This window comes from Dermacentor albipictus, chromosome 8, assembly GCF_038994185.2.
Source record: "Dermacentor albipictus isolate Rhodes 1998 colony chromosome 8, USDA_Dalb.pri_finalv2, whole genome shotgun sequence".
Taxonomy (NCBI): Eukaryota; Metazoa; Arthropoda; class Arachnida; order Ixodida; family Ixodidae; genus Dermacentor; species Dermacentor albipictus.
The window spans coordinates 78,569,706-78,590,705 of NC_091828.1; the positions used below are offsets into that span (position 1 = coordinate 78,569,706).

General features: G+C 49.8%; 1 protein-coding gene across 3 annotated transcripts in view; it reads right to left on the reverse strand.

Moving 5' to 3' along the window:
* Positions 1 to 1,441: 1,441 nt before the first annotated feature.
* The window catches only part of LOC135921274 (membrane metallo-endopeptidase-like 1), a 31,330-nt gene continuing 11,771 nt past the window's right edge, over positions 1,442 to 21,000 (reverse strand). The window contains exons 4-9 of one of the 3 annotated variants that reach the window (XM_070522873.1): positions 20,013 to 20,238; positions 16,946 to 17,332; positions 15,324 to 15,786; positions 5,028 to 5,133; positions 2,639 to 2,872; positions 1,442 to 2,058 (exon numbers count right to left, since the gene is read on the reverse strand). In XM_070522873.1, coding sequence (XP_070378974.1) covers positions 1,796 to 2,058; positions 2,639 to 2,872; positions 5,028 to 5,133; positions 15,324 to 15,786; positions 16,946 to 17,332; positions 20,013 to 20,238 — 1,679 coding nt within the window. In that variant the 3' untranslated portion in view covers positions 1,442 to 1,795. The remainder of the gene's footprint in view (positions 2,059 to 2,638; positions 2,873 to 5,027; positions 5,134 to 15,323; positions 15,787 to 16,945; positions 17,333 to 20,012; positions 20,239 to 21,000) is intronic. The other 2 variants (XM_065455599.2, XM_070522874.1) reach the window with 2 other exon arrangements.

Consider the following 21,000-nt stretch of genomic DNA (forward strand, 5'->3'; position numbering starts at 1 on the left):
AAAAGAAATGGTTCCAGTGCTCGCTTTGTTCTCGGGGTTTATACAAGGCGATCGCAGCACTGGAAAAGCGCGCGCAAACGTTGACAAGTTTTCCTTCGTTCGTATCCTATCCGTGCAGTTTCTCGAAAATTTTCTAGACGGAGCTCTGGCGTTAATGTCCACGGGAGCTGCCAGTGTGGCTGTTCAGCCATCGTGGGAATTGTTGAGAGTATGCATTGACTTGCCTAAACCTCGCCCTTCCGACTTTGGAACTTCACATGTTGATTGTTGATAGTTTATATCACGCTATAAGTTCAAGAACTCGCAATGATTATGCAAGCACGCAGAGACTTAAAGCCTTCAGGCGTTTCGGAAAATAATTTTCGGCGATTTAGACACATAAGCCCAATAAACGAAGCCACAATAATGAAGACTTACGATACGATTCGGCCTATTAAGGTAGAATACCTAAGAGGCGGGCATTATTTGCATAACAAATTGCAATGTCGATGTAGCCAAATAAAATATTTGCTAAAGCTAAGCAGTAGTGGAACCATGTCTGCTTAGCCCAAAGATAGGACTAGTGCTACTCTTGAAAGATCCGTTCCGAAATTCTGATAAAGAAACGCTTTGACGTTAAAGTTAAGCTCATTTCAAACTGCTTGACCTACGCATGAACATCGGCTTGATAAACAACAGATAAATTAGCTGCGGCTAGGGCCGCACTTGTCTGCTTCCCACTGACGTCGGCGTACAATCGTTATCGCGCTCACATACGACTGTTTCCAGTATGACTGCATGAACATGATAGCGACTACAGATAAAATAATTCATAAAAAATATTCCAATGCGTCATTTCGCGTTGCCACTGCAGGATTGGGCATTCCGACCAGTAAGCCTTCAGTTTTGCGCAGCTGAAAATGTACTATTAAAACTGGCTGTCGGTCTTTTTAATGGGCCGGATATTAAGAAAGTAGTGCTAGTTTTACGATTTCTGATAAGCAAACATGACTTCACTACTGCTCAACTTTAATTTTGTAATTGGATCATGTGCCCCAAAATTAACAATTAAGAAAATGAAGGTAACACATTCTTAAACATATCTACCTGTACATAGCAATTATTCGCGCAGGCAACGCTGCCCTAAAAGTAATCCACTTGAACAGACATAAATCCGCTGTGTTTCATTGGCTATTCCAAAGTTTCGAACTACGATATACACTAAGCTGAATATTTAATGACGTCGACGCGTACATGGAAGCACCAGGTACTAACGCACACGCTTTTCCTCACGTCCTTAAGTAACAGCTTCTTAATTGAAGCACGTTCCGTACGGAGATTGACGCAAAAAGCAAATGCGCAAGCAAAAATTATAAAAGAATCAGGAAAAAAGTTGAGCTGCATGGAACGCAACATCTTTCGTACGTTGAAATCTTGACCAAGAACTGCGCTTGTCCCTATGTGCCTTCTTTGTCCCATCTTTTAATCGCGCTACCATACTCCCCTTTAAGATACATTACCAACAAGCCCACATTGCAACCCTCGTGAGCTCAGGCGAAGTATTAAAAAAAAGAGCACAAAATTGTACTCATATCGCACGTTATTTGCAATTCATAAAACTCTGATGCAAAACGCTATGGGCATACAAACGAACGGTGCCCCTTGAAGGAACTCGGCAACCACTGTTCCATATTTGGCAAGATATCACGCCTGCTCAAAGAAGGAGCACTTGTCGGCGCGGTTCATGGGCGCATCGGGTTTACAGGAGAACGCGCGGCTAAACGCAGCCATGTTGCTCAGCACCTTGGGACACAGTTCACCGCGGCCGCACAGGCTGCGGCAGAGAGTCACGAAGAAGAGCATGTCCGGCGTCAGCGAGATGTCCTTGCTCACGGCGTAGCGTCTTGGCTCGGCCGCTCGGTGTTCCTGAAAGGCCCGGTACGCGACCTGGGCGGCGGCCACGTCCATGAGCACGGAGGATCTGCCGCCAGCGCACGAGATCTTCTTCTGCAGCTCTTCGCGCGTGGCTCTCGACATCCAGCTCCTCACGGTTCTGTTGGAGTCCAGGAACGCGCCCTTCTGCGATGTTGATGTTTTGTGGAGCGTGTAAGCAAGCGTGGCCCCCGAGATGGAACAGCGCTCGTGATCTCGGGGGTTGTAAGTGTGTGCACAGAGGGAGTGCGCATAGGACATTGCGAAGGTCTGATTGGCACACGGCGTTGCTACGGCCTCTCTGACTGGCTCAAAGTACCATCGTTGCAGAATTCGATGTTAGGCGGAATCTATACAATAGCACCCTCTGAGACCGCGTGAGAAAAGATGGTGTTCAAGTTACACCCTCCCCGTGGCGGCACCCTCAGAGCATAACGAAATGAATCGCGAAGGCATTAGCTTTCATATATACTGGGTCTATTCTATCATCCGTCCCTGACAGTCCCTGACTGCCCATACAAGGCGGTGCTTTCAACCAATGAGCGTTGCGCAGTCCTGGACGGCATACGAGACGGCCAATCGAAATGGCCCGCTGAAATGCCGGAACCGGATTGAAGGGGCCAGAAATACGTTATGGCGCCCCACGAGCGTGTGCGCACACACGACCTTCACACGATTACGCGCACCCGCGGGGTCTCGGCCAAGCGCGGCGGAGGATGACACCCACCTGCGGGTCGAAGCCCCTGACCAGCTGCCTGGCCACGGCCGTGCCGAAGGCCGCGTAGTTGACCGAAGCGGGCGCGTCCGTGTAGAACATGGGCGGCGCCGCCACGGCCAGGTGCAGGAACACCGAGTTCCACCAGTAGTCGTACTGCACCGGGAACGAGTACTCGCCGTGCCGGTGCAGCAGCGAGTCGTTGAGGGGCCAGCCGGGGAACGTGCGACGGTGCAGGTCGGCAGCCTGCGCAGTCATCGCCGCTGGTGCAAAGGCTGTGCACGCATAAGGTTTGCTCGATTCCGAAAAAAAAGGTGCACGGCGCGACAAACGAAAAGGTGCAGGGCGTGGTGCCAGTTATGGTGTGCCGGGCAGCGCCCACTCGCTGCAAGGTTCAAGGGTGCACTGCACCGCGGCGGCACCTTGCCTTGCACACCGTTCAATCGTGCACTGGGGTGCAGGGCGCACCGCTGCACCTCGGGGAACCGAAGGCCTAAGTGCAGCGCACCGTGAATAGGTGCAGAAGGTGCAGAGAAACTTGGCTGAATCGAACAGACCTATACTGCATACTGAGCGTGTCCTGTTTTTTTCGTTGCTTAGTAGCTTAGACAAGAACGGCATGCTCGTCGAGAAGAAAAAAATTTAAATTATGCGGTTTTACGTGCCAAAACCACTTTCTGATTATGAGGCTCGCCGTAGTGGAGAACTCCGGAAATTTTGACCACCTGGGGTCCTTTAACGTGGACCTAAATCTAAGTACACGGGTGTTTTCGCATTTCGCCCCCATCGGAATGCGGCCGCCGTGGCCGGGATTCGATCCCGCGACCTCGCGCTCAGCAGCCCAGCACCATAGCCACTGAGCAACCACGGCGGGTTCGGTTACGAATAGTGCACGTTGTTGGGCGAGACGGTCGTTCATCGTTGTAAGCAAGGTGAGGGCCCGCCCTTGTTCTCTTCTCGTCCACGTTTGTATTGCGTAGCACCTTGCTTTACGCACGTTACCATCCTGGGTACACGCAATAGTCGTCGCACTGGAAAAGCCCAACGTCTCTACGACCAAAACAAAGGCCGGACAAGTGTACAGCTCGATGAAGTACATGCTCACCGCCTTTTTTGGCTGTTGTGACATTGTGCGTCAGCAATTTATGCCCAACGGCCAGATGCTGCTGCAGTTGCTGTACGGCGATAAGGCACCCAGCAACTGAGCACTCCGCATAAGCGAGCATCTCGCCCGAAGGAACAATGTTTCTCCTCAACGCTCACCCAAATCGCCCGATTTAGCTCCCGCTAATTTCACTCTCTTTACCAAAATTTAAATACGTGTGCTTATGAAAATCCAGCTAAAGTTGCAGTTTTGACCCAATCGCTGAAATGAAGCACGAATGACGGAAGGTCTTCGAACACTTCTGGAAAGGAGACTTCTAGGACATGTTCGAAAGGATGGAAAAAAGTGCTCCGAGCGCCGTATTGCTCTGCAAAGGGGCCATTTCGACCGTGGCAGTGTGTGAGAGCACACTGATAAAATCCTTGTTTCCAAAACAGAGTCAGTGTCGAAACTTTTTGATACCACCTGTTATGCGATCAAAACATTTCATTACAAGATGCGTGGATCATGTTGAGCGTGTACAAACAGGGGCCGTACATTGTAAGACTATTACATTTCGATTTTATTCCAATCTCCTGACGTCAGGTGTACTTAATCGCCGACGCAAGCATCGCGTTGTGACCCGCAGCTTGTTTGAAAAGCCCAATCAAGCGCTCCCCTCGTTTATGGGAGATCGCTTTTGTTTGCCCTCAAAGCGGACAGCATTGCCTACATTCACGGGTGTTTCTTATATAACTGGCCGAAAAGAGGGGAGGAGCACGTAAAATGGGAAAGGGATGCAGTGGGGCCGGGCTAGCGCAGTTAAAGGGACGCTAGAGAGAAAAATGATTTTTTCTGCATCAGTTAATTAGCTCTATATGAAACCAAAACCACCACTCTTACCACGATAAAACGCTTGGTAAACAAGAAAAAGAGCAAGAACGAAAGACGGGTGGTGACGCCGCCTTGAAGTTCCGCACCTGGTCGCCTTGACGCCATGGATTTTGGTGGCATCTTCTAGGGCCTACTTAATTATATAGCGGTACAGATTTACTACATTGCGTTCTAAAGAAACCAACTATTAAACATGGCAAGTTTCGAGAACCTTTACACAGAAAACGCGGAGTAAACAGGAAAACATACTTTGGAATCCCTGACGTGCTGGCGTCGGGGTTTTGGCGCGAAATTCGAATACTCATACTTCGACCTTCATTTTCTCATCTTATAATCAAACTATTATTTTGAAATGACTGTCTGCAGGGTTCTCAAACAATGCTTTATTAGTATCAACTGATTTATTATTTCGCTTTAGTGTACCTTTAAAGTAGTAACCGGGTGAGGACAGTGGCGCCGGAATCTGCGATTGCTCCGCTTGTCCTTCCTGAGCTTGCGGTGGCTGGTCGAAAAGCACGGAGGCGTGCAACTGGGAGTCAAATATACCACAAGAATACCACGTGCTGAAAGGGCTCGACAGCGTTATATTGCCGCGGAATTTTTTTCTTATCAGGGAAGGAATTCGTTCTCGCCGGCAGCTCCGAGAGGCCAGTGCCAGAGTAACTTGAGACCAGTCATCGTCTTTTCCTTTCGGAACGGAGCAGTCCTCGGCAATTAAAAAAAAGAATTGAGCTTTGTTCGGCATATGAATGAATCTTTAGTGCCTATGCGTCACCGTAACGTGGTTAAGTTTTTTTTTTTTGGCGGTTTTGTGACGTCGCGCGACAGATGGGGGAAGTGAGCGCAGCCTGAGAAACTTGGCCAATAGTGGAGGACTAAGGACGAAAAACGCATATAATCGGAATGAATTGTTATTATTTCGTTCGCCCTAATCATGCGTTATCTTGTGTACGTGTCACAGCAGACGGAGTTTTTTTTTTCGCAGTTTTCGGTGACGCGAGTCAGACACCTGAAGGGGGCATGGTCCGGGAATTTTCGGCCAATCGTCAAGGGCTAATGGCAGAAATTAAATAGAAGCAGATTGGAATAACTTTATGTTAGCGCACCCTAGTATACATCATGGAGGAATACACCTCACACTAAATAAATACTTTGAACACAGCAATTAATGAAATTTGGAAACATGTCGAATTGTTACTTCGTACAAAATTTTACTGCAACAACGGTACGCGGCTCACACAAGGCTCCAGATCCATCACGTCGTCTGAAACTAACGACAGTGTTCTAGTTCCCAAGCGAGCGGAAGTGTTTTTGTGAAACTTTTACGTTACAAGTCAACGTTACCACTTGTCTAGCCAATGCATGCACCTTACTTGGCGAATTTTCTGAAAATGCTGACTTTGAAAACTTCACTTACTGAAAGGCGCCACCAGTGCTATGTGGCGTGTCAAGAACAAGGGGACGTCGCAGTGTGTAATGAACGGCTGTCGAAACTGAGAACATGTATATCTGATCTTCCGAAGGCGTGTTGTCATCGACTGAGTCCAGATTTGGATAACGTAACACGACTTCCCGATCTCGTAACAACAAAGTAATGCCATCAGCATACGCTGATATTTTTATGCATCCTGGGGCGCTATACCGTAAAACTATTCCAAACTTTTCTATTCCAATTCTGAAACCAGCCTTCCGCGATTGGTCAAAAACCTTTTTGGGCCACCCCCACTTCACCTGTCTGTCACGCGACGTCACGAAAACCGCGATAGCTCCCTATCTCATATGACGTGTACATACTGACTATGCATTATTTGACCGAACGCAAGAAAAATAGTTATTTTTGATTCGACGCCTTTTCGCCATTAGCCTTCGGCTATTGGTCAACAGTTTTCGGGCTGCACCCACTTCACCTGCCTGTCATGCGATGTCACAAAACCGCAAAAACTCACCGCGCCAAAGTGACGTGTACGCGTTAAAGATGCATTAATAAGCTGAACAAAATTGAATTTTATTCTGAATAGCCGCAGGCTGCCCAGTTCCGAAAGGAATAAAAGATGGCTGCCGCCGATCGCTCAGGCACTGGCTGCTCGCACTTGCCAGAGAGCATGGGCTTAATTGCGTGCAATAAAACTTTTTGCGTGGCCGTGTAACGTTCGTGGCCGTTCTGGAAACTCTTCTTTACTGAGGATTAGCTTTAGCTTAATTTATAAGCTTCCGTTGCATGCCGCCGCGATTGTCGACGAGATAACGCAAGCTATGTAAGGTAAAGCGGACCAATCACAGACGCCGGCACCACCCTCTTCATCCGGTTATCGATTGTTAGTGCAGTTGCTCGGCCCCATCGAATCCCTCTCCACTTGAGCGCGCTCCTCGCCTCTTGTGAGCCAATTAGATAAGCCAAGCCGCTCAGTGTAGGCAATGTTATTTGTTTTTCAAGCAAACAAAACTGATCTCCTATGAACGAGGAGAGCGTTTGATTGGTCTGTTAAGACAACCTTGAGGGTGACCGCCCGATGATTGTGTCGGCGGTTACGCAAGTTTGACGTCAGGAGATTGGAATAAAGGCACATTGGAATAGTTTTACGTCATAGGGCCCCTGTTCCCTGCATAGAAAGTCCTCTTATAAACGGGCTCTCACTAAAACGCTTCAAGAACGAGTCGATCGCAAGCACGAATACAGGTTACAAAGGAAAGCTCTGCCACATTCCCCTTCGCTACGTGCCAAAAGGCTATTAAGTAATAGCTCCCATTGTTCCCAACTACAATATGCACAGCATGCTTACAAACACTTTGGGGAAGTTATACCTTTGTAGCACCTCAAATGTATACGGGTGTTCTGAATTATGGTTTTCACATATTCGAATTACAATACAACGGTACCATGTCTGCAGCCTGTGCGCAAGCTGTATTTTACAAATTTTCTCAGACATTAAACTTTGAGCAACTGAGTTAGATCAATAACGCACTTGCGCTAGGTGGAAGGCCTACAAGGATGAGGATGTATGCTTTTTCCAATGACTCCGCCACCAATTCAAACAACAATTCGAAGCTATCATCTCCGCGGCTTGTGCGCAAGTCGAACTTGACGCATTTGAGAGCGCAGGCGTTCCAGCGTTTAGCGTCGGCGTCGTCCCCTCGGCGATCGAGCGCATCAAAGGATTAAAGAGCGAACGTGGAGAGCAGCGGCGGATGAAAGACGGCGAAAAACAGCACCACACTGTGACTCCATTATCAACCTTCCTGCCACCAGACACCTGGATCAGAGAAGTCAACGTCGACGTACCTGGCGCTTTCCCACCTTCCCAAGATTGTTGCTACATTCTTACCTGTGTCGATCGCTTACTCGCTGGCCAGAAACCTTTCCTATGCGAGATATCTCTGCTGAGACCGTCGCAAAGGCAATCCTTGCAGCCATGGATTGCACGCTTCGGAACACCATACACCATCACAACAGACTGCGGACGCCAGTTTGGGTCTTCCATCTTCGAGGAGCTTCTCGCTCTCCGTGGCACACATTGTATTCGCACCACTGCGTACCACCCAGCAGCTAACGGCCTGGATGAGCGAATGCATAGGCAGCTCAAACCTTCTACAACTGCCTACGGAGGAACATGTCGGTGAACCGAAGTCCTGCTAGTCATTCGTATTGCCTTAACGCGGAAAAGTCACTTGAAATGTAGAAGCGCTGAGTTGCTCTATGGCACAACCCTTCGCCACCCTGGCCAATTTATGGAAGCGAGCAAAAACTAGCACTTTCCCGATCATCTCCTGTATGTGTCACGCTTGCGGACTATGATGCACAGCCTCCACCCCACGCCGACTCGAGCGAAGGAGAACACTCTTGTCTACGTGTCCGAATTTGGCAATGGAACTGCCGTGGGTACCGCAGGAAGAAAGGGCTGCTGGCACAATTGATCGCTCATTCCTCAAAACCACCAGGGGTCATAGCCCTACAAGAGCCCGGTACCCGACCAACACTACATGGCTACGAAGAATACCACACAAGTCAAGACGGCAAGTGGAAGGTAGCCACACTAGTAGACAGAAACATCACAACCATACAACACAAACCCATAGACGACGTGGACGTACTACATGTACTTCTCGAAATAATATACAAAGGCAACCAGAAACAGAGCGCCTTCGTACTCAACATTTATTGCCCCCCTAGCCAAAGGCGGGCAAACATAGGAAAACTCCTTGGGGACACCCTCCGCCTCGCTAAAGACAGTCCCCTGGTAATCATGGGCGACTTCAACGCTCAGAACACCCTGTGGGGCTACCAGAGGCAGGATTGGAAGGGTCTCCAGCTACAAACACTAATTGAACAGTGTCTCCTCACACTCATCACAGACCCGAACATACCGACGAGGGAAGGGAACAGCGTAACACGCGACACCACTCCCGACCTCGCCTTCATCACTCAAGCCACTCGAGCCGAATGGCTCAACACACTCGAAAACCTAGGCAGCGATCACTTCATATTAAACATAACACTACAGACTGGACGCCTACGCAGGCAGATCGGCACAGCTAAACTCACTCACTGGCGAAAAATCAGGGAAGCCCAAGAACAGGACGCCGACACAATCACGAATCTGGAAGATTGGTGTGACAACCTCCGTCGACATAAACAGCGCCACACAAAGGAAATTGCAAGAACGGAAGAGACCCCAGAGGTGGATCCCCACTTACTACACCTGTGGGATGCGAAACGGGGCCTTACCCGCCGCTGGAAAAAACAGAAATATAACAGGAAACTGAAGACGCGCATAGCACAAATAACAGCGGAAGCAGAGGAATATGCCATGCAACTCGCTTCTGCGAACTGGTATAGATTCTGTGACTCCTTCGGTGGCACGCTGGACACGGCCAAGACGTGGCACATCCTCAAAGTCAACCTGGACACCACCAAAACCAAAGGAGAAGGACACAGGGCTCTGGAACGGTTACTACACACCTACCCAGGCAGCCAACAAGACCTCATCGATGCCATCAAGACCAAGTGCTATGGAGATCCCACTCCCACGCAACCATGTAGAACACCCTACACAGGACAACCCAACCCGCTAATGGACGAACCTATCACCGAAAATGAAATGAGAGCGGTCATCGCAGCCACCACCCGTAACACAGCGGCGGGCACGGACCAGATCACAAATTCGATGATCAGAAACCTGAGCGACAAGTCTATCTCTGCGCTCACGGCTTTTCTCAACAAACAATGGGAACAAGGTACGGTACCGGTGATGTGGAAACGCGCACGAATAATCATGATCCCCAAACCGGGCAAGAAATTGGCAATTGAAAACCTCAGACCCATATCGCTCACGTCCTGCCTCGGCAAGGTGTACGAAAAAATTATGAACACGAGACTACAGAGACACTTGGAAGATAACAAACACTTGCCGGACACCATGTTCGGTTTCCGCGCAGGCCTGTCCACACAAGATGTGCTACTCCAAATCAAGGAAGAAGTCCTCAGCAACGTTTCCCGCTGCGGCGAACACGTCCTCCTAGTAATCGACATTAAAGGGGCTTTCGACAACGTCAGCCACCAAGGAATCCTAGAAGGGCTGGCCAACATCAACTGCGGCGTGCGAACGTACAAGTATGTTCAGAGCTTCCTGAGCCACCGCACGGCGGAGCTGAAGATGGGAGAGATCCAGACCCCAGTCTACCACCCTCCCAACACGGGAACACCACAAGGTGCTGTCATCTCTCCCACGCTGTTCAACGTCGCCATGATCGGCCTCGCAAGCAAACTGCAGGACGTAGCAGGTCTGCGGCACGCAATCTACGCAGACGATATAACACTCTGGACCACAACAGGGTCCCTCGCTGAAAAAGAAAAACTCCTGCAAACTGCAGCAAATCTAATCCAAGAATACGTGAGCCAACGGGGACTACAATGCTCGCCCGAAAAATCTGAGCTCCTACGAGTCTGGCGAGGCCGGGGTAACCACGCAGTCCCCACAGGCCCAACAAGAAGACTCGAGGTACGCCTCAACGGGGGCCTCATACCAGAGAAGCCATTGCTGGGGGTGCTGGGCATGTGGTTGCAGTCCAACCAGCGCGCTACACACACCCTTACACTCCTCAAAACCAGTGTCAAGGCGATATCACGCATGATCTCCCGCGTAACATCCAAGAACAGAGGAATGAAGGAAAGGGACACCCTCCGACTGGTCAGTAGTCTGGTGGTGAGCAGAATCACATACAGCCTGCCTTACTACCACCTCACACAGTCCGAGACGAAGCAGGCCGACATACTTTTGAGGATGGCGTTCAAGACCGCTCTCCGCCTGCCGATGAGTACATCGACTGAAAAATTATTGGCGCTAGGGTTGCACAACACCCTCAGCGAACTGACAGAAGCCCATTACGTCTCGCAACAACAGAGATTAGCGCGGACTCACACGGGCCGGCAGGTCCTGCAAACCTTGGGGTTCCCAGCAATAACAACACGAACCCAAGAAACCTGCTTAATACCTCGTCACGTCCAGGACAGGTTTCACGTTGCCCCGATACCACGCAACATGGACCCTAACCTACACTCCGGCAGGAGGAGAGCAAGGGCCCAGTACATGGAGAAAGCGTTCGGGTTCAATACCACGGCCCGTTTTACGGACGCCGCCATGTATGGGATGAACAACAAGGGCGCAGTGGCAGTGGCATGCGACCACCGAGGCCACGTTACCTCCGCTGCATCGACCCGCCCCTGCACGATTACGGAAGCTGAAGAGATGGCCATCGCGTTAGCCATCCGCGAGGGCCTACACGCAAACCAACCACTGACGATCCTCACGGATTCCCAGCAGGCCTGCTGCAACTTCCTACAAGGAAGAATTGGAAGACCTGCTGCACAAATCCTAGCCCGAATACTTAAGGAGTACCCTGAGGACTTCACCACCCAAACCATCATCTGGATACCGGGCCACATTGGCATCACGGGCAACCTGAGGGCCGACAGAGCAGCTCGAGGATTCGTACATAACCGAGCACTCATCACGCCGGCTGCAGAAGACCCGGACCCTGTCGACCTCGAGTATTCAGCCATCGTTAACTACCACAGAGGGCGTCGCTTGCGATATCCACCACCCCATCGAAATCTAAAGACAGAAGATGCCGCTGCCTGGCGTAGGCTCCAGACAGGCACTTACACGAACCTACACATATTACATCGGATACACCCCACAGCCTACAGGGACTAATGCCCATGGTGTGGGGCCACGCCAACCCTATACCACATTACGTGGGAGTGCACACTACAAAACATAGAACACCTAGACACGAACACCACGAGGGAGCAATGGGAGGCACTGCTGGCCAGCTCAGCCCTCGACGACCAGCTCAAGCTGATAAAGAGAGCTGAGAAGATGGCAAGAGCCAGCGGAGCCCTGGACTAAGGGCCCCGACCATTAGCGGTTTTCTGATGATTCTTTTTATAAAGTTTATCTATCTATCTATCTATCTATCTATCTATCTATCTATCTATCTATCTATCTATCTATCTATCTATCTATCTATCTATCTATCTATCTATCTATCTATCTATCTATCTATCTATCTATCTATCTATCTATCTATCTATCTATCTATCTATCTATCTATCTATCTATCTATCTATCTATCTATCTATCCAAATACTTGCCTAACAGCACCCACGCTTTCATGTGCCGCGATGCTTCGAGCAACCCCTTCAGCCACCACACGACGGCCCGTTCAAAGTACTTGTCGCAATCCGAACCCTTCCACAGTTGAAATTCTTACGCGATCCGAAGTCATCTCCGTAGGCCGACTGAAACCAATGCAAGTAGATCAACAACTCAACCACATCGACACCGAATAATGAACGAGATTCACACACATGTGCGATACGAATTCAGGAAGAACTGTGCATCAACCTCAGTGGCTTGGGACATGACTCACTATTAACCTATACTTGTGCTGTCGACGTCCTTGCTATAATATACTTGTCTCTTCATATTTAGGAGGAAGGGGAGTAGTGTGGGAGTACACAGTTTCGGTTCAGCAAGCTTCTGTTTCGCCTCCGGCGTCTGGCAACCACTAGTGGCCCCTGTACGCCGCCGGAGGGCGCCGATTAAAAAAGAAATATGCAGATCCTACGCACTGTGGGAATCGATGCAAGCGAAGCTTTGTTTGCTGTTTGCTTTGAATGACGATAACTCGCGGTGACATTGGCGGTGAATGTGTAATTTCTTCAGCGTTTAGTCCAATACGAGAGGGGTGAGTTGATTTTAAATGTTACCTTGCGTTCACCACTGCTGCTTGTCTGCGTAGTCCGCAGAACCCACAGGGACATGTATATGTTTGCTTGAGGCGTTGTTGTGCGTTATTGTTCATAATTTCTGACAGGGTTGAGCATTATCATGGCCTCACATGGTACATCGCATCGGGACAAAAATGTTAAACATTAATTTAATTCTGAGCTGTACGTAATTCGATTAATTAATATAATTGTGTGTACACACTGCATACATACATTCGCGGTCTGCAATAAATTTCGATGAGTAGCGTAGACATCCCTGCTTCGCGCGCGCGACGCTTCTTTCGGGCCTGGATGTCCTCGACGCTGAGTGCACGCTTGTAGCCATTTTGCTCGCGTATGTTTACGTGCACCTTCTGCATAAGTGGCCAGCACGCTATTGAGACGCCAGCTCCAAGCGCTGTCTTCAGACTATGGACGATTGCAGTGTATACACTATCGCAGCCCAGCACGCGACCTCCACAGTCCAACACCTGACCTGCATTTGTGTCGCATAGGACAGCTAAAGTCCATAGATTTTTCTGCTCTTAAAGCAAAAAAAAGATCTGTAGTCATGGAATCTGGAACTACTGGAGTCATGGCACATTCAGAATACGGAGAATAACATAAACCGTGTGAAGGGCAACCTACCCTCGGTCTATGTCCATGGCCTTGGCGACATGACGAAAAGAAGAAAGGGACGCACAGCCAGATAGACTCCCGCTCGTTTCACCAACACAGAACGTCGGCGCGACCCTGTAACCTCCCCCCCCCCCCCCCCCGCGGCCCATCAAGGGCACCCTCGTGAGCACTCCACCCAGCACCAGTCATCGCAGCACCTTGGAAGCGGTCAACAACACAACCCCCCCTTTCCTTTTGTTCCCCCCCACCTTTCCGTCTGTGGAGTGTCTCCCCACCTCCCGTGTTCCCCCCCCCCCCCTACTTTCTTCAAAAAAGACGCTTTAAAAGCGGCACACCGCCACCCCCCGAAGAACAACCCCCTGAAGAAGGAGCCGAATGGGCTCCGAAACGTCGGGCTAATAAAATTCAGTTATTTGGTTGGAGTCAGTCTCAAGTTGTAAGAGAGATAGTATCGCTAAAGAAAGTGCCGTGATTGAATGCGGTTAAACTAAGTTTGTCGAGCAATAGCACGGTTTTGCTTGCTTTAGGAAAGTACACAGACGCTGCTCGGCACCGTCAGTGACTACCGCATCTACAATTGCACCACAAGATAACACGCAGACGTTCCTCGGCCCGGCAGCAGCAGCGAGTGAATTGACCTTCATGCCGCGTCTGGCTTCAACGCGAACTAAGCGTCGAAAGCACAGCGCGTACGAAGCTACCAGCACTCGATCGGCGCTCTTTGTACACGTCGCAGATCGCTTTCAAGACATGGGCGCCCACGCGGCGTATGCAACAGCCGCCGGTAGTGGCACGCTAAGTCCCAGTTTGACCTTGTCGCAGCTTGCAGGTCAGATTTACGGAACCAGGCGTTTTCTGGGTTTGCACCTAAAGTAGTAGAGCTATCGCTCTAAAAAATATTTTCCTAATTATGCTCCTTGTGGCAAGATGTCTTGCTTTTAAAACGCGGAATTTTAATCGATGTTGACAAGTTAATAATAATAATATTTGGGGTTTTACGTGCCAAAACCACTTTCTGATGTTGAGGCACGCCGTAGTGGAGGACTCCGGAAATTTTGACCACCTGGGGTTCTTTAACGTGCACCTAAATATAAGCTAACGGGTGTTTTCGCATTTCGCCCCCATCGAAATGCGGCCGCCGTGGACGAATGTTGACAAGTTGGCTCCAAAACATAGAGTTTCCCTGTGACCTCAATACGGATCATATTTGCAGAAGCACTGTGCGATGTCTTCGACACTGGCTGTTATAACCGCGATAAGGGACGAAAACCTCAACCAGCTCAATCAGCGATAATTTACGCGCTTTCGTCTGAACACGCCTCTCTGTGCGCGATGGTAACAAGCGGCAGGGTAAGGGGTTAGAGTTATCGTATTGGATGGAGCCTATCTAAAGGGAGCCTATACAGTAACTCTAGCAGGGGTCGGCGGATAGCGGCCTCCGGAGAGAGGTGGTGCCGGTGGTGAACATTCAATTTCCGAAGACCGGGGGACAATTATGTTCGCCTATTTTCCTTGTGTAAAGCGCTCGGGCGAGATTACGACAATTCTTTCCGTAGAGAATTGTCTTTAGGTCACTGGTTTAAGGACGAAGATAATATTTTAGTTTGGAACAACGATCTTTTTTTTTTCGATTGACCCAGAACTTATAAAAAAAGGCAATGTCACTAAGCTGTTAGTGGACTACAGCTGGCTCGGCTCTCTTTCAGACGTGAATGGCAAGTGCATGGCGTTTTTGCGGGTGGAGCTTGTTTGTATGTTTTAGGTTGACGCCGACTATAGTTTTGTCAATGTTTTCAATGTTGCCCGGTTACCTGCATCCAGCCTTTCAATGGCGATGAAAATTGCCTCGGGAAGGCGTCCAGGTACTTGTGGATGGCGCTGGGAGGCAGCATCGGTTTGAATCCCTCCGCACCGAACAGCGACCAGAACGGTTCCATGTGCAACCGCTCCAATATGGCCACCGCCTCGATTCGGGCGGCCGGATCTATCCAAGGCGCCGCGTCAGAGAGCAGCCGCTGGGTGGTGTTCCGCAAGTCTTCGAAGATGGCTTTGACGGTGTTCAGGAAGCGCGGCTGCAGCTGTTCACCGACCCTCCACACGAAAAGCCACTTCTGGAAGCGGCTCTCGGTGAACGAGTAGCATTTGCGGGGCCTGAAGCGAGCCACGGCTTCTCTGTTGCCGAACGTGGCGACGGCGGCGGCGTACGAGTTGGCGTACGAGTAGTCCTCGATGAAGCGCCACGCGACCTGCTCCAGGATGGCTGCGTTGCTGAAGCTTGAGGGCAGAATGAGGAGGAGAAATGCGTCACAGAAAGAACTTGCGGCAGGGCTATAGCTGTGCGTTTTAAGTGGATCATTCATTGGTACCACAAACATTCCCGGATTTGAAGGTCGTTGCACGCGTAGTTTCTTACGCCTAAAACTGCCTGCTCCGTCAATATCACCCACAGGTTCATGGAGACTTCTACTTGCGCAGAGTATATAGTGCACAATCTGGACCGGCCCTCTTTTGGAGTCGGAGGCTCGCAGAGCCAGAGTTAGTTTAGAGAAAATATTCGGGAACACCGATGAACATAGGTGGGTAGCTAGAGTGCTCAGATATCTTTATACCTCAGAGACCCGGAACGATGGAAGAGCTAAGGAAGGTTGGCAATCACACACACACGAAAAGAAGGTGAGAAAGAGATGGTAAACTTATTGCAGAGGATGAAAACGATGAGGATGAGGATATGAGGATGTTCAAAGTATTTTACAAAGACGGCAAAGACAAGGGCAAGAAATAATATTTTTACGATAACACAAATGGCAGTGCCTTGCTTTACGGTGCCCGAATTGACTACTTGAGCACAAGAAACACAGAGGAGCTAGTATTTGCAACATGGTGACACATGGGAGTGCTGCAGAAAAAGAAGTTCACAGACGATTCCGATACTCCTTAATACGACATTTGAGCGCAACTCTATATGTGTTTTCATTTCGCGATATATTGGCTGGCGCAGGGATGTTTCGTTTCACCGAAAGGGAGGGGGGGGGGGGGGGGTACCTAAGAGCGCCACGCGTGTAATTCACACTGCGGCTCGTTATGTCTTGCAAGAAGTCTGGTCCTCGATTTTATGACTCAATTCATTACCAAGTGTGCAGCAGGCTTTCGCCTTCAAGTGTTACAGGGAATGTAACATGCTGCCGAACTTCTTTTTATATCACTGGCGCTTCCGGTACTTTACACCTCAGGAACACTATGCGAATGCACAGCATTGAAGAAATAAAGTGCACCCGAGGTTGACGAGCAATTTGTATTGTGAAAAAACAACAACATTATAACGAAGTAGACCGAAAAGTGACACAGTGTAATAAGGTAGTCTCGAAAAAGACAAGTCGCCGTTTTTGAGAGCTCTGATGTTCCGTTCCCTACAAAAGTATGAGACACGCAATACCTCTCGAAGATGTTGTTGGTCACGGTGCTCACAATCTTGTCGACGAGCAGCAGATTGTCGTCCGGTGAGAGGCGGTGCGGACGCAGGTGGTCATTCAGGTAGTCCAGCCAGCGGTGGCTGCTCACGTTCGGAGTGAGCTGGTCGAGGTGGGCTAAGCGCAGCTTCATGATGACGCGGTTGGAGCTCGCGATGCCCTCGGTGACGGCGCGAACCCACGCGTCCTCGTCGGCCACCAGGTCCCGCAATTGGGCCAGCGGCGTGTCTCCGGCCCCGTACAGTCTGTACATGGAACGCACGTATTCGAGCCGCTTGCCGTACGCCTTGGAGTAGTTGAGCCACTTGGCGCGGTGGACGCTGACCTCGCTGTAGGCCATGTGTAGGCTGTACCTGCACTCAAAAGGTGGAGTCCGTGCGTATAGGACACGATTGGGAAACCTGGGACAACTGGCACGAAACGCACTTTTCCCGTGAGTAAACTTCAACCCAAGCGTAAATGAGTATGCACAATAAACATCCCTGATGCCTGTCGGCGGCGGATGAGAAGCGCCTTTTCAATAGGACTTTTATTGAGCAAGTTCACGGGGACCGCTAAACGTTAGTAACGCGACAGCATTAAGGACCCCGTGTCGCAAAAAAATCCGATATCGGCATCGGACGTCGCCTAGCGAAAAATAATTCTGAGCCGCTAACACGCAGGCCATCCGAGTGACGCAGAGGCGTTGCTGAACTAATTTAATTCCTGAAAGTACCATGCGTCAGAAAAATCGTAAGGTAGAATCTAAAAACAATTTACAGGCAGGACAGCACCGGCCTGTAATATGAATATGCGAGAAGACATATTTCTGTTACGCGGAAACACAAACACATTTTCCAACGTTTTTACTCTTCATAGGGGGGTCATGGCCTCCAAGATTGGCGCGAGCCAATTTTGGAGGCAATGGAGCGGCGCGTCCGTTTCCTTGCGACATCTCCAGATGGCACTCGCCTCCGCAGCATTGCGTGTCATTTCTAGCAGAAAGCTCACCTTCGTGAATAGCATTTGGCGCCAGCGTTTCCCGTTAAACATCACAGTTACATAAGCTGGAGTTGCCGGGAAGCGTGAGGGATCTTCGAATGCTATGGCGTTCACTCTTAAACGCGAAACTCAAGCGTCCTCAAATTTTCTTGCGTAAAAAGGGACATCCGAAAGAACACACACACACACCCACACACCCACACCCACACACACACACACACACACACACACACACGCAACACACACACACACACGCACACACGCACACACGCGCGCACACACACACACACACACACACACACATACACACACACACAGGATTGAAATGACCTTGCATAAAGATTATATGCTTAAGGCCAAAGTGGGTTAACCTGTGTGGTAAAATTTGTAGAATAAAGTCGAATGCCTCTACAGCGGAATCACCTGTACAATGAAGGATTCATTATGCCCCGGTCGACTTCCTATATACAGCATAAAGGCCTCGACAACAAAGACTACTACGATGGCTTTGCCTTTACAACGAGCAAATTTATGCGTCCCCATAGTTGAAAGACTAGCTCGGAAAGCTGGCCCCAACTTGTCGCTCATCCGAGGGTGTCACTAGCATCGAGCAGCGCCCAAGTCACGTGGGACCTGGTCGCTTTTTCTCCTTGCACTTTCTTCGCCGTCGCCGTTTTTCATCCCCCGCTGCGCTCCGCGTTCCCTCTTTAATCCTTCGCTGTGCTCGTTCGCTTGGTTACGCCGAGGGACGGTGACGCCCAACGCAGGAACGGGCGCATAAAAGTGGCCCTCAAGAAAAGAAACACTGCTTGTCTCCGCGCAACGTGCAAGAGCTAGATTTGTGTGTACTATGTCACACATTATTTAACAAACTGTGCTTGGTCACAACCTTATAAACCTTATAACTTGGTCACAACCTTATAAACTGTGCTTGGTCACAACCTTAGAAAACGGCGAGCGTTTTCTTTTAGCAAGGCCACCGCGATAAACTGCATAGTTCAATGCCCAGTAAATTTGAAGGACTGTTTTAATGTGTGAAGCCGGACTTTTCCTGTCGGCTTCGTTGATAAGCGAAAAATGTGGAGTCAACTCACACTGAAGTCCAACTCTCCATCTCCTATATAGCCCCGTTCCCCCCCCCCCCCCAATTAAAGCTTATCAAGGAGTACCCAATATATTTGGGAGTCTCTATAACTATATCTATCTCGTACTTTGGCACATAATTATCTAAACTTTTTGAAAGAACTCGTCCAGAACCTTAAGAAAGAAAAATGAAAAATACACTCGTTTACTGCCTTTGAAAGAAGGCAAAGGGTTCTACAGAGATCGTGGCGTTCCCCGTGCATGTCCCTCTTGAATAAATGGATTCTAAGGTTTTAAGTGCCAATAGCAGGATTTGATTATGAGGCACGCTGAATCGGGGGACTTCGGGTTAATTTTGGCCACCAGGTGATCTTTAACGTGCCCTCAATGCGCGGAGACACGGGCGTTTTTGCATTTCGTCCCCAGATCTCGCAGTGCCAAAATAGAACGCTGACCGTAATAAGTACGACAGAAGTGCTTCAATAGTTTGTCCACTTCGTCCAGTGTGGGATGAGACTAAGTGCCACTGGCCTTTGTTGCGATTGATTTTTTGTTGTCACGACGGTGAATGAAATCGCGAATTTAAATTGAACAACGCGCGCGGTCCAGGCGCTGCCTGGTTGTTACTCAATAATGGTAACCGGAGGTAGCACCGCGGTAGCCCACGGCAAAGGATGCGCATGCGGAGTGGGTCTAATGTGTCGTACTAAGCTAAAGCACACTGGCATGTCAAACCAACTAGCCCATCATCTCGCGCGGTCTGAAAGTCAATACAAGCAATTCATGTAATGCAGCTAAATTCACATACTGCAGGCGCATAAGGTAAACGGAGAAGACGTGTCTAACGAGCAAAGCCTTTAATGAGTAATGCTTTTATCTGTTCAAAGGTTACCGAAGATGGTGAAATTAGGGAAGCGGGCCGCGGGGGCGGTGCCGCCTCTATAGCTGACCGCGTATAGAGACACGTGCCTGGTGTCGCCAGGCAGTTGTTTCAGGCTTATCTCGAGCCAGAAGGGCACGCCCCAGTTGATGAGGAGGTCGAGGATGACGTTCAGGGCGTGCTTGGTGGCGCCCACGCCTGTCACCCGTTGGGGCCAGTGCAGTCCGCGGTCCCTGAGGAACGACAGAACCTCTTCGAGGCGCTCGTAAGTGTGGCCCTTCCGAGAGACGCAACCCTGGTACAGCGCCGACGCAGCTGCAGAGACGAGTTGAGGTGTATTTGTTTCTACGAGAACATCGGTTACGACCTAAGAGCGAGAGCAGGCGTCCCAAAACTTTCTTGCCCCACCTGCCTGCCCTGAGGTCTGCGGTACCAACGCCCCTTCCATTACTCTGATGCGGATGTGGCGGTTTTAATTGATATGTCCAAACTGAAATGTAAAAAAAAGAATATGCCCGAACAGGAATGGGGTCGGATTCGTTTTGGCTACACGTGGAAGACTAAAATGCCGTTTGTAGAACTGGGAGGTGTCGCGGAAGCCCAATTTGGGAACCCCTGAGCTAAAGATTGGGCCGAGCGCGTCAATACGCTCTCAAGTATCTTGAACGGGTCTCGTAAGATATCAGGATTTTGCCCGGTGGCGTAGGGAATAGAAACGGAGCGTACACCGTCGAGCACTCTCACCAATTCTAATACGATCGCCCTTTACAGTCTAGGAGACAGACTAAGCATGTCCGTCCGTGGATGAGGAGATTCCGCGGCCTGTGCAGAACTATGCGCAACAGGAAGGGTTTCGGCATGATGGTAGTGCGGCCATACAGATATCCGAGGAAAACAAAAATAGGGGTCCTATAACGTAAAACTATTCCAATATGTTTTTATTCCAATCTCCTGACGTCAAATTTGCGTAACCACCGACGTAAGCATCGGGCGGTACCCGCAGGGTTGTCTGAACAAACCAATCAAACGCTCTCCTCGTTGACAGGAGGCCACTTTTGTTTGCTTGAAAAACGAATA